General features: G+C 43.8%; 1 protein-coding gene across 4 annotated transcripts in view; it reads left to right on the top strand.

Annotated features, from left to right (window-relative positions):
* Positions 1-14,049, top strand: part of nfyc (nuclear transcription factor Y, gamma) — a 101,483-nt gene that overhangs the window by 73,468 nt on the left and 13,966 nt on the right. For 3 of the 4 annotated variants that reach the window (XM_068011097.1, XM_068011094.1, XM_068011095.1), the window contains 4 exons: positions 569-646; positions 9,338-9,490; positions 11,714-11,824; positions 13,821-13,889. In XM_068011097.1, the coding sequence (XP_067867198.1) occupies positions 569-646; positions 9,338-9,490; positions 11,714-11,824; positions 13,821-13,889 (411 nt within the window). Of the gene's footprint in view, positions 1-568; positions 647-9,337; positions 9,491-11,713; positions 11,825-12,573; positions 12,668-13,820; positions 13,890-14,049 lie in introns of all 4 variants that reach the window. The other variant, XM_068011096.1, reaches the window with a different exon arrangement.

The following is a 14,049-nucleotide window of genomic DNA, read 5'->3' as shown; positions in this document are numbered from 1 at the left end:
TGACACATCACGTCAGCTCAGGCCGGTAAAGGTGGTTCTTCCAGCTCAGCCCTAGGTAAGTCCAGTTGGCCCTGCTTTTGCTGATAGCTGCAGAAACATCCTCTGCCGCTTTTGACTTCTCATGTGCTTGACTTTTGTGAGCATGTGAGAAAGCATGGCTACCTCTCCATGTGAGCCAGTAACTTTGGTCAGAATTGAATTCAGTTCATTTTGTACCTTTTTATATAAAAGTTAGATATTTAAATTTATTTTTGGACAATTTTGCACATTCCTAGCTCAGAACATTATTGTCATGTCCATGAAAATCTAAATGTTACAGCTTATGGTAGCCCAGTATTGTCGTCAGAATAATGAGCCCAATGACCCATAGGCCATGGGAGTGTAGTATGTTAGTTTGTGCAACCTTGTACTGCTGAATATGGTAGAGTATTGTGCCATAGATTACTTGGTTATATTTGCTAAGAGTGTACCACTACTGATGCAATCAGTGTGATTATATATGTAATCTTTATGTAATAAAGTTCGTGAGCTGCAGGAAGGCCAATGGTTTGAAATGTTGCATTCACAGGTAGTGCAAGGAGCTACCGTCCAGCAGCTGCAGCAAGTGCAGGTTGCACAGTCTCAGACTACAGCGTCATCCATTACGGTAATGTATCTCCCAGTGGAAAAGCAGCACGTATACTTTGCTACAACAAAAACAGAAAGTGCTTGAAATACTCAGCAGATCTGGCAGCATCTGTGGAAAGAAAAACAGAGTTAACATTTTAGTTCGATGACCTTTCAGTTCTGATAAAAGGTTATCGACTTGAAATGTTAGCTCTGTTCTTAGCTCCACACATTCTGCCTGACCTGCTGAATATTTCCATTTTCAGTTTTTGTTTCAGATTTCCAGCATCTGCCATATTTGCTTTTGTATAGGTGTACTTTGCTCTTATAACTTGCTCAGTTTATGGAACTCACTGCCTTAATTTACAGCATGATGTAAATGCATGTAGCCTAAGCTCTAGAATTCCCTTCCTAAACCCATGTCTCACCACCACCTCTTTCCTTTAGTCATAGAGTCGTACAGCATAGAAAGAGGCCCTTCGGCCCACCGCGTCCATGCCGACCATAATGCCTATCTATACTAATCCCACCTGCCTGCATTAATTCCATATCCCTTTATGCCTTGCTCATTCAAGTACCTGTCCAGATGCCTCTTAAATCTCACTGCCTCCACCACCTCCTCAGGCAGCTCATTCCAGATACCCACTATTCTTTGTGTGAAAAATGTACCCCTTTTGATCCCCTTTTAAACCTCCTCCCTCTCACCTTAAATCTATGCCCTCTAGTTTTAGTCACCCCTACCATGGGAAACAGACTCTGGCTATCTACCCTATCTATGCCTCTCATAATTTTATATACCTCTGTCATGTCCCCTCTCAGCCTCCTTCGCTCCAGGGAAAACTGACCTAGCCTAGCCAATCTCTCTTTATAACTCAAGCCCTCCAAACCAGGCAACATCCTTGTGAATCTTTTCTGCAGCCTCTCTAGCTTAATCACATCTTTCCTGTAGTGCGGTGACCAGAACGCACACAGTACTCCAAATGCAGCCTAACCAACGTTATGTACAACTGTAACATGACGTCCCAACTCTTGTACTCAATGCCTCGGCCGATGAAGGCAAGCATGCCATATGCCGCCTTCACCACCCTGTCTGCCTGTGTTGCCACTGTCAGGGAACTATGAACTTGCACCCCAAGGTCTCTGCTCAAGAACACTCCCCAGGGCCCTGCCATTCACTGTATATGTCCTGCCCTGGTTTAACTTCCCAAAATGCATCACTTCACAATTGTCTGCGTTAAATTCCATTTGCCACTCCCTTGCCCACTTTCCCAGTTGATCTATATCCTGTTGTAACCTTCGACAACCTTCTTCACTGTCCATTATACCACCAATTTTGGTGTCATCTGCAAACTTTCTCTCTTTCCCCCTCACCCTCTCTCTTTCCCTTCTCGCCCCTCCTTTAACTTAGTGCTGAAAACCTACCTCTTTGACCAAGCTTTTGGTTGCCTTATGTGGTTCGGTATCAAATTTTGATTGATAAAGCTCCCATGAAGGGACTTGGGATGCTTTACTACATTAAAAGCGCTGATCTAAATACAGGTTGCTGTTGTAGTATCATGATTTGTCCTGGGAGGGTGGGCTGTATTTACACAAGATGATTCTGCTAAAACCAAAATGGTCTTTGTTCTCAAGATTGACTGTTCTGCTGTTGTGTATTAGCCATCCAGTTGAAACCATACATTCACTGAAGTAAAGCATAATGATGAACCCATAAAAGTATTTGTTACATCCATTTGAACTGTGAGATAGACCAGCAGACTTCCTATCTTTCCATGCAGGATGTGTCCCTGGAAAGTGTATGCTGATCTGTATATCAGTGGGAGTAGTGGTAGTTACAGGATTGTTCTTGGTGCTGGGGTCACCTGAGACTGTAAATTGAGTATGGCACAGGCAGTTGTCTGTCAGTATCAAATGTAACCACGCCTAATGTTAAAACTACACACACACACACCAATTTAAATGAAAAAATAAAGGGCAATGATTTATGATGCCTAGCATTTCTTGCATGTGCAATACTCGATGTAAAATACTCATTCAAACATAGTTGAGTTATTTTACAATAAATTAAAGCAGAATACTGCAGATGCTGGCAATCTGAAATAAAAACAAAAAATGCTGGAAATACTCAGGTCTGGCAGCATCTGTGGAGAGCGAAGCAGGGTTAATGTTTCAGGTCAGTGACGTTGCTGAAAATCTGCTGATTTTCTACCTCAACAATATTTTCCCGGACTATCCCCATATCTCTTGATGTCTTTTAATATCTAGAAATCCATCGATCTCTGCCTTGAATATACTCAATGACTGAGCCTCCACAGCCCTCTGGGGTAGAGAATCCCAAAGATTCCCCACCCTCTGAAGAAATTCCTCTTCATTTCAGTCCTAAATAGCCTATCCCTTATTCTGAGACTATGACCTCTGGTTTTAAACCCCCTCAGCCAGGGGAAGCATCCTTCCTGCATCAACCTTATTGAGCCCTGTAAGAATTTTATATGCTTCATTGAGATCACCCCTCATTCTTCTAAACTCTAGAGAATATAGGCCCAGTCTCCTCATTTAACAATCCCGCCATCCTGGGAATCAATCTGGTGAAACTTCGTTGCAAGTATATCCTTTCTTGGTTAAGGAGACCAAAACTATACACAATACTCCAGGTGTGGTCTCACCAAGGCTCTACACAGTTGCAGCAGGACTTGTTTACTCCTGTATGCAAATCCTCTTGCAATAAAGGCCAACATACCACCTGCCTTCCTAATTGCTTGCTGCACCTGCATGTTGGCTTTCAGTGACTTATGAACAAGGGCACCTAGGTCCCTTTGGACATCAACACTTTCCAATCTCTCACCATTTAAGAAATACTCTGCATTTCTGGTTTTCCTACCAAAGTGGATAACTTCACATTTTTGCACTTTATATTCCATTGGCTATGTTCTTGCCCACTCACTTAGCCTGTCTAAATCCCCTTGGAGCCTCTTGGCATCTTCCTCACAACTCACGTTCCCACCTAGTTTTGTGTCATTAACAAACTTGGAAATTACATTTGGTCCCCACATCCAAATCATTGATATAGATTGTGTATAGCTGGGGCCCAAGCACTGATCCTTGTGATCCAATTAGTCACAGCCTGCCAACCTCAGCCTGCCAACCTGTTGCATGCCACTTTGAGTGATGTCCCTTTTAAGAACTCAGTATGCTAATGAGCTAAGTACCAGGATGTAGTCATGTGACTAGAAGCCATAGTCACTGCACAAGCAACACTCTGGACAAAGGTTCTATCTATAGTTTGCTCTGTATTGTATATACTAGCTTAGCTGTTAATAAACTTTCTAGGAACTGGAATCCACGTATTTCATTGTGTTGCTTAAGATAACGCAAAGAAACTCATGACGTGACTTGTTTTATTCCGACTGTTTTCTGTCCGTTAACTAATTCTCAATCCATGCCAGTATTTTTTTTAATTCATCTGTGGGATATGGGCATCGCTGGCTAGACCAGCATTTATTGCCTGTCCCTAATTGCCCTTGAACTGAGTGGCTTGCTAGCCCATTTCAGAGGGCAGTTCAGAGTCAGCCACATTGCTGTGGATCTGGAGTCACATGTAGGCCAGACCAGCTAAGGATGGCATATTTCGTTCCCTAAAGGATGTTAGTGAACCAGATGGGTTTTGACAACAATTGACAATGGTTTCATGGTCACCATTAGACTCTCTTTTAATTCCAGATTTTTTTTTAATTAATTTCAAATTTTACCATCTGCTATGGTGGGATTTGAACCCATGATTCCAGAGCATTAGTCAGGGCCTCTGGATTACCAGTCCAGTGACATTACCACGACGCCACCACCTGCCCAATATTACCCATCATACTTGACCACGTCCTCACCAATCTGCCTGCCACAGATGCACCTGTCCTGACAGTATTGGTAGGAGTGACCACCGCACAGTCGTTGTGGAGACAAAGTCCTGCCTTCACATTGAGGATACCTCCTTCGTATTGTGTGGCACTACCACTGTGCTAAATGGGATAGATTTCAAACAGATCTAGCAATGCAAAACTGGAGCTCTATGAGGCGCTGTGGGCCATCAGCAGCAGCAGAATTGTACTCAACCACAATCTGTAACCTCATGGCGCAGCATATCCCCCACTCTAACATTACCGTCAAGCCAGGAGACCAACCCTGGTTCAATGAAGAGTGCAGGAGGGCATGCCAAGAGCAGCACCAGGCATACCTCAAAATGAGATGTCAACCTGGTGAAGCTACAACACAGGACTATCTGCGTGCCAAACTGCATTAGCAGCAGGCGATAGACAGAGCTAAGTGATCCCATAACCAACGGATCTGATCAAAGTCTGCAGTCCCGTCACATCCAGCCATGAATGGTGGTGGACAATTAAACAACTAACTGGAGGAGGTGGCTCCACAAATATCCACATCCTCAATGATTCGCACATCAGTGCGAAAGATGAGGCTGAAGCATTGGCAACAATCTTCAACCAGAAGTGCCAAGTTGATAATCTCGGCCTCCTCCTGAAGTCCCCAGCATCACAGATGCCAGACTTCAGCCAATTCGATTCACTCCGCGTGATATCAAGAAACGACTGAAGGCACTAGATACTGCAAAGGCTATGGGTCCTGACAATATTCCGGCAATAGTACTGAAGACCTGTGCTCCAGAACTTACCGCGCCCCGAGCCAACCTGTTCCACTACAGCTAAAACACTGGCATCTACCCGGCAATGTGGAAAATTGCCCAGGTATATCCTGTACACAAAAAGCAGGACAAGTCCAACACGGCCAATTATCGCCCCATCAGTCTACTCTCAATCATCAGTAAAGTGATGGAAGGTGTCATCAACAGTGCCATCAAGCGGCAGTTGCTTAGCAATAACCTGCTCAGTTTGGGTTCTGCTAGGGCCACTCAGCTCCTGACCTCATTACAACCTTGGTTCAAACATGGACAAAAGAGCTGAACTCGAGGTGAGGTGAGAGTGACTGCCCTTGACATCAAGGCAGCATTTGACCGAGTATGGCATCAAGGAGCCCTAGCAAAACTGGAGTCAATGGGAATCGGGGGGAAAACCCTCCGCTGGTTGGAGTCATAACTAGCACAAAGGAAGATGGTTGTGGTTGTTGGAGGTCAATCATCTGAGCTCCTGGACATCACTGCAGGAGTTCCTCAGGGTAGTGTCCTAGGCCCAACCATCTTCAGCTGCTTCATCAATGACCTTGCTTCAATCATAAGGCCAGAAGTGGGGATGTTCGCTGATGATTGCACAATGTTCCGCACCATTCGTGACTCCTCAGATACTGAAGCAGCCCGTGTAGAAATGCAGCAAGACCTGGACAATATCCAGGCTTGGGCTGATAAGTGGCAAGTAACATTTGCGCCACACAAGTGCCAGGCAATGACCATCTCCAACAAGAGAGAATCGAACCATCACCCCTTGACGTTCAATGGCATTACCATCGCTGAATCCCCCACTATCAACATCCTAGGGGCTACCATTGTCCAGAAACTGAACTGGAATCCTTCTTTGGCCTCCTTATCTCGAGAGACAATGGATAAGCGCCTGGAGGTGGTCAGTGGTTTGTGAAGCAGCGCCTGGAGTGGCTATAAAGGCCAATTCTAGAGTGACAGGCTCTTCCACAGGTGCTGCAGAGAAATTTGTTTGTCGGGGCTGTTACACAGTTGGCTCTCCCCTTGCGCCTCTGTCTTTTTTCCTGCCAACTACTAAGTCTCTTCGACTCGCCACATTTTAGCCCCGCCTTTATGGCTGCCCTGGCGGACGCTGGCAACTGACTCCCACAACTTGTGATCAATGTCACAGGATTTCATGTCGCGTTTGAACCATCACCCCTTGACGTTCAATGGCATTACCATCGCTGAATCCCCCACTATCAACATCCTAGGGGCTACCATTGACCAGAAACTGAACTGGAGTAGCCATATAAATACTGTGGCTACAAGAGCAGGTCAGAGGCTAGGAACCCTGCGGTGAGTAACTCACCACCTGACTCCCCAAAGCCTGTCCGCCATCTACAAGGCACAAGTCAGGAGTGTGATGGAATACTCTCCACTTGCCTGGATGGGTGCAGCTTCAACAACACTCGAAGCTCAATGCCTTCCAAGACATAGCAGCCTGCTTGATTGGCACCCCATCTACAAACATTCACTCCCTTCACCGTTGCACAGTGGCAGCGCAAGATGCACTGCAGCAACGCACCAAGACTCCTTAGACAGCACCTTCCAAACCTGCAACCTCTACCAACTAGAAGGACAAGGGCAGCAAATGCATGGGAACACCACCACCTGCAAGTTCCCCTCCAAGTCATACACCATCCTGACTTGGAACTATTTTACTGTTCCTTCACTGTCGCTGGGTCAAAATCCTGGAACTCCCTTCCTAACAGCATTGTGGGTGTACCTACCCTACATGGACTGTAGCGGTTCAAGAAGGCAGCTCACCACCACCTTATTGAGGGCAATTCGGGGAAGGCATGAATGAATTTTAAAAAAAAACCCAAGTCCATGTGCTCTAGTTTTGCTTACTAATCTCCTGTTTGGGACCTTATCGAAAGTCTTCTGAACATCCAAATACACCACATCCACTGGTTCCCCCTTAGCTATTCTAGTTACATCCTCAAAAAACTCCAACAGGTTTGTCAAACATGATTTCCCTTTCATACATCTCTGTTGATTCTGCTCAATCTTACCATTATTTTCTAAGTGTCCAGTTTTCACATCATTTACAACAGATTCTTGCATTTTCCCTATTACTGATAGTTTAACAGGTCTGTAGTTCCCTGCTTTCTCTCTCCCTCCTTTCTTTAAATAGTGGGGTTACATTTCCTACCTTCCAATCTGTAGGAACCATTCCAGAATCTATAGAGTTTTGGAAGATGATCAATACATCCACTATCTCTACTGCCACCTCTTTCAACACTCAGAGATGTAGATTATCAGGTCTGGGGGATTTATCAACTTTTTGTCCCATTTAATTTCTCCAGTATTTTTTACTAATTTTTCAGTTCCTCATTCTCACTAGTCCCTTGGTTCTGTGGTATTCCTGGGAGGTTTTATGTATCTTCCTCCATGAAGATATGCCACAAAGTATTTTAGTTTCTCTGCCATTTCATTATTCCCCATTATAAATTCTCCTGTTTCTGCCTGTAATGGGCCCACATTTGTCTTTGCTAATCTCTTCCTTTTTGCATACCTATAGAAGCTCTTACAGTCTGTTTTTATGTTTCTCGCTAGTTTACTTTCATATTCTATTATTCCATCAATTTCTTGGTCCTCCTTTGCTGAATTGGTCTGTCTAGATTACCTGATCAAATTCCTAGCCTGTGAAAATAGAGCCTTGTTTTGTATTTTTAAAATAGTGGCACCCTACCCCCAGTGCTCTCCCTGACTGCTGCTGGTGTTATAACCCAAATCTGAGTATCGCAGCCGTCAAAATCATATACAATACAGAAGGAGGCCATTTGGCCCATCATGCCTCAGCTGGCTCTTTGAAAGTGTTATCCACATCATGCCACTCGCCTGTTCTTTCCCCATGGATCTGCAATTCTTTTCCTTTTCAAGTATTTATCAATTTCCTTTTGAAAGTTGCTGTTGAACTTGCTTCCATCACCCTTTTCAGGCAGTGCATTCCAGATCATAATTTGCTCCATAAAAAGATTTGTCTTCGTCTGGCTTCTGGCCTTTTGCCAATTACCTTAAATCTGTGTCTTTTGGTTACTAACTCTCCCACCACTGGAAGCAGTTTCTCCTTTCTTACTCTACAAAATTTCAGGGGTTTTGATAAAGTAAATTCTGCTTGAAACTGCACAACAGATAACTGCCTACCTGGCTGTATCGCAAACCCAGAGTCGGTTAAAAATCGGTTTTGAACCACCCAGTTGTGTTTTAGCTGATTTATGGGAAACAAAGCTCCAAATGTTAGGAACTACTTATAGGCAACAAAGTCCCATTGTAATACAGTTTTCAGCAAATGTGCACACTGTAACTGCGAAATAAAATTAACCTTTCTCTCTCCTTGCACCTCCCTTTCTGATTACACCTTTAAACTTCTAACTAGAATATTCAAATATTGCCAGTCATACAAGGTGCCTTCAGTTGTCTATTGATATATTGATCAATTATAATTTGTGGCATATACAGCTTTCCGATTATATAGTTTGTGTTTGAATAAAGGACCTCCACCTGAAATGTTCCCCTATCCTTTCTCAGGTGCTGACAGACCTGCTGAATATTTCTAGCAATTTATTTTAATCCCAGTTTTATTGACTATGACTAATAATAGACGTGGAATATGCCAGCAGTTAATTGGGCAGCTCCCCAGTTTACAGGAGATGGGAAAGTGCTGTTTAAAGGTGGGGATCCTTCTGCCACTTGAAACCGTTTTTTTTTTTACAAATATCACTATCAACTTGGCTGGAAAGGGGAAGTATATCTTGTACATAGTACACCTGACATGTGACTAACTATATATGGTATCTGCTTAGGGTAGGGGGAAGGATTGGATCCACTATTCCAGTGTCTAGTGCCTGTCTGTTGATTTAGTGTCATTGCACTCGTTCTGCTGTATCTACAGGTACCCCTGAACTAGGCCAATGAAGTGTTCGCCTGTCCCTTAAATTGCATTGTAAATAAAACAAAAATGCTTGCCTGTACTTTCTTCTAGAAGCCACATGAGATTAAAGTGGATGCTCACATGCTGTCTTGTTGCAGAGTGCCCCGGTGACAATGCAGGTCGGAGATGGACAACAAGTGCAGATTGTTCCAGCGCAGAACCAAACGCAGCAGACTCAGACCAATTCAGGACAGACCATGCAGGTCATGCAGCAGATCATCACCAACACTGGCGAGATACAACAAATACCAGTACGCACAGCTCTTTGGAGTCACTTTGTAAAATTATGAAATAAACTGACCTCTGAGACAATTTGTTGCCCTCAAATATGCAGTGCTGATGGGCAGCCTCTCCCGCAGGCCGTACATATCAGGAGATTGCCGTGAAGTGCTCTCCTATTTCCCAGTGTGCATGGACGAGGCTCCCTAACTAACACACAATCTGAAAATCGACCTTTTCCTCATCTCTTCCCAGTGTTTTGCAGATGATGTGCTGGCAGTCAGAATACTGTTTTAAGTACATTGATTTGTGTGCTGTCCCTGTACATGCTGCTAGTCCTCATATCTGTCTGCTGTTCTCTTGAGGCTCTCGGTACTCAACTCCTCCTGAATAACTTGCAGATACATATGTTGATGTAAAAACAATAAAAGCTGCAAACAGAGCTTTTGCATCTTTGGAGAGAAAAGACAATTTACGTTTGAGTATGTACCCTGCTGAAGTGAAAAATATAGACAGGCAGGCATAAAAATACTAGCTGAAAACAGGAAACTATAAATTTAAAAAAAATATGTATATTTTATGTGCGTGCGTGTGCATATATTGCCTCGGACCAAAGAACAAAGAAAATTACAGCACAGGAACAGGCCCTTCGGCCCTCCAAGCCTGCGCCGATCCAGATCCTCTATCTAAACATGTCGCCTATTTTCTAAGGGTCTGTATCTCTTTGCTTCCTGCCCATTCATGTATCTGTGGGCATGATGCTATCATGCCTGCGTCTACCACCTCCGCTGGCATCGCGTTCCAGGCACCCACCACCCTCTGCGTAAAGAACTTTCCACGCATATCCCCCCTAAACTTTTCCCCCCTCACTTTAAGAGGACATATTGTTCCTAAAGTTTCTGTTGAATTTTGTTGGGCCACTGTACAAGTATAGTGACAGAGAGGGAATGGGAAGCATTAAAGATGTGGACCACAGGTGGCTTAGAGTTACACTTGTACACAGAATCTAATTTACACCCAGTTTCCCATTGTAAAGAGACTGCACCTTGAGCATTGAGTACTAGATCATAGGAAATACAAGTCTCACATAAAAGGAGGGTTTGGAGCTCTGGACAGTGGTGTGGAAGGACAGGAGTAAAAGATGTTGCATCACTTGAGTCTGTACAGGAAGGTGGAAGAGGGAGTGATAGAAGAGAGACGCAGGATGTGTCTGAGAGAACGGTCCTTCTGAGAAGAAAGGGAGGGCAATAAGTGTTTAATAGTGGGATTATGTAGGAGGTATCTGAAAATGGCAGATGATCTGGTGATCACAAGGACTGGTGCAGTAGAACATGAGGATCGGGACGGAAGGGTCATACATTCAAGTTGTGAGGAGATGGAGGGGTGAGGGCAGAAGTCGGGATGGGACAGATCTCATTAAAGGCCCTATTGACAACTGCATAGGGGAATCGCTGGCTAAGGAAAAGGAGAACATTCAGAAGTTCTAGTGTGGAAGTAGTTATCAAGGCAGATGAGTTGGAGAAGCTAGGAGAACAGATGGGGTCTTTACAAACAATGGGATAGGAGGAAGTACATGGCTGATCATGGGGAACTGTCCAGAGTTTCTTCCAGCCTTTTGTGTTTTAGATGTTAGCTGTAATCCTCTCCACCAGAAGCTGGTCAACTTTGCTTCACGTTATTTTCTCTGTACTCACTTCTTAAGTGCTCTGCTCTGGGGAAAGGAGTCCCGCCAACCAGAGAAGTCCCAGGTTCAATCCCTGTCTATGCTGCATTGTTGATTTGGTTTTCACCTGGAGCAATGGTCGACTTTCCAAAATTGACCTCAGCACCTGTAAAATCAGCCAGGATTCCAAGTGTTGACCCCACCTCTGGTAAACCATTTTGGAATGTACCCATGTATGGATGTCTGCTGATCTCTGATCAGGCTGGAAGATCCTCTCCAAGGTCAATAGTCTGTCGACATTCTCTGTCTAAACTTGCATATATGGGCAAGGTACCAAAGGAAGGCTGATGTCCATGAAACAGGAATGTTCTCTCCTTGATTTGTTTTAGGAAATTTCTACTTGCGTTTCAAACCAACTCACTGTAAACTAGAGGTCAAAGGCTTATGAGGGAGTGGTTAGAGGTTTGTGCATTTAAAGAACTGTAAGAATTTCAGATGTCAAGGTCACGCATGGTTAGCTTGAAGGGTACTGAAAAGTTTTGTTTTTTTAGGCTGGCCTGTTAATGAAGTTCCTTACTTTCGTGATCCTTAGGTGCAGTTGAATGCTGGACAGCTGCAGTATATTCGTCTGGCTCAGCCTGTATCTGGAACACAAGTGGTACAGGGGCAAATCCAGAGCCTCGCCCCAGGCAATCCACAGCAGGTAGGCATGTGTTTCATAGTGCACTTAGTCACCCTGAGCTGGGAGATTGGATATTTGGTGTTGCATTACAATTAACCAGTAGTGTTTGTTTCATTGAACTCATTGGGGCTGATTATGAACAGAAATATTCCACATTGCAGCACAGTGAATACACTGAGCAGCAGACTTCTGATTTCAGCAGGCCCATTATTAACATGTATCCAGCAAAAAATGTTCATGAATTGATTTATAAAAAGGAATAATTTGTGAATTAGTGTGTCAGCACATTTCTTAGTCCAGATTCTTTGTCCAGCCTTGGCTGTTGGCCCTTTCTTTTGTGTGTCATTGGAAGGGATTTTGAGGACTGAGAACACAAGAAATAGGAGCAGGAGCAGACCATATGGTCTATTGAGCCTGCTTTGCCATTCAAAATGATCATGGCTGATCTTCGGTTTCAACTCCACTTTCCCGCCCACTTGCCATACCCCTTGATTCCTTGAGAGACCAAAAATCTATCTGTCCCAGCCTTAAATATCTTCAACGATGGAGCATCCACAATCCTCTGTGGTAGAGAATTCCAAAGATTCACAACCCTTTGAGTGAAGTAATTTCTCCTCATCTCAGTCTAAAATGATCAGCCTCTTATCCTGAGACTGTGCCCCTGTGTTTTAGATTCCCTGTCCAGCGGAAATAATCTCTGTCTACCTATTCATCCCCATTAGAATTGTATATGTTTCAATGAGATCACCTCTGATTCTTCTAAACTCCAGAGAATACAGGCCAAATTTACTTCGCCTCTCATCATGGGACAACCCCCTCATCCCAGGGACCAATCTAGTGAGTCTTCGCTGCAGCACCTCCAATGCAAGTATATTCTTTCTTGAATGTGGAAACCAAAACTGCACACAATACTCCAGATGTGGTCTCACCAAAACCCTGTACAATTGTAGCAATACTTCCTTATTCTTATATTCCAATCCCCTTGCAATAAAGGGCAACATGCCATTTGCCTTCCTAATTGCTTGCTGTACCTCCATGCTAATTTTCTGCGTTCCTTGTACAAACACACCCAAGTCTCGGAACCTCGACACTTACAAGTTTTGCATGTTTTTTTAAAAAAAACTCTGCTTTTCAATTTTTTTCAATCGAAGTGTATAACTTCACACTTCTCTACATTATGCACCATCTGCCATCTTGTTGCCCACTCACTTAACCTGTCTATATCTCTTTGCGGCCTCTCTGTGTTAGAGAGGTTTGTTATTTCACACCTGGAAGCAGTAGAAGCTGATTGCCAAGTTCAGGCGGTCAGTCTTGTTTTTTAACTACAGAGAGCTTTACCTTTTGCCAGACTACTCAAAAAGGCCGATCATTATCCTGTAGATTTGTGTGTTTTAATCACTTTTGTTCTAAAATAAAGTTGTATCTCCAATGAATGATCACATACTGAATGTAATTTATGAGTAAAGAGCAAAGCTGTGACCACAGCAGAGCCTTCTGCAAAGAAGTTCTAAATGCAGTCAGTTTGCAGTGAGTGTCTGCTGACCATGAAGTTGTAGAGCTGGGGTCCCTCTCGTACCATGTTCAGTTCAAATGGGCGCACATGGCTGTCCGATATCTACCCAGTGTAATGCATCAGCGGTGCTACTGATAGCACTAGAACCTTCTTGAGAGGGTTTCCCTAACTGCTTTCGATGACAAAGTAGCACCTCTGTCAACAGCAAGAAGCAACTCTATAACCCTTCTCAACCCAGGGGGAGGTCAGCAGCCAGAGGAATAGTCACAAACATGTCTCTGTGATAATTCTACCTATGCTGCCTCATTTGTCCTGCACTCTAATTGGCATAACACATGTAAGCACATGAGGATAGACTGCTGGGTAGGGAGTTAGGTCACTGCTCCACTATGGAATAATTTGTGATCTGGGGAACTTAATAACTAAAAGTGGAAGCAGAAATGTTGACTCTACTGTTTTGCATTTGCATCATGTTTTGGTAATTGCTTCTCCCATGTATTCTAGGTAGGACAAGCGGAGGTTCAGCAGGGACAACAGCAGCAACAACAGTACAGCCAGTTTACTGACGGACAGGTATGCTATCTTTAGTGATCCTGTTTGACCTGCTTCTCTCTCTCCATGAATTGTTCAGAAATGTTAGTAACCTGTATTCTGAACTACATGCAGCATTTTAGAAATGTGGGATTTGCTGCATCTCTGAACCAGTTTGCAGCTTTTTATTGATATGAGTTAG

This window comes from Heterodontus francisci, chromosome 31, assembly GCF_036365525.1.
Source record: "Heterodontus francisci isolate sHetFra1 chromosome 31, sHetFra1.hap1, whole genome shotgun sequence".
Classification (NCBI taxonomy): Eukaryota; Metazoa; Chordata; class Chondrichthyes; order Heterodontiformes; family Heterodontidae; genus Heterodontus; species Heterodontus francisci.
Note: the sequence above shows the minus strand (reverse complement) of the source record. Positions and strands in the feature narration are given on the sequence as shown.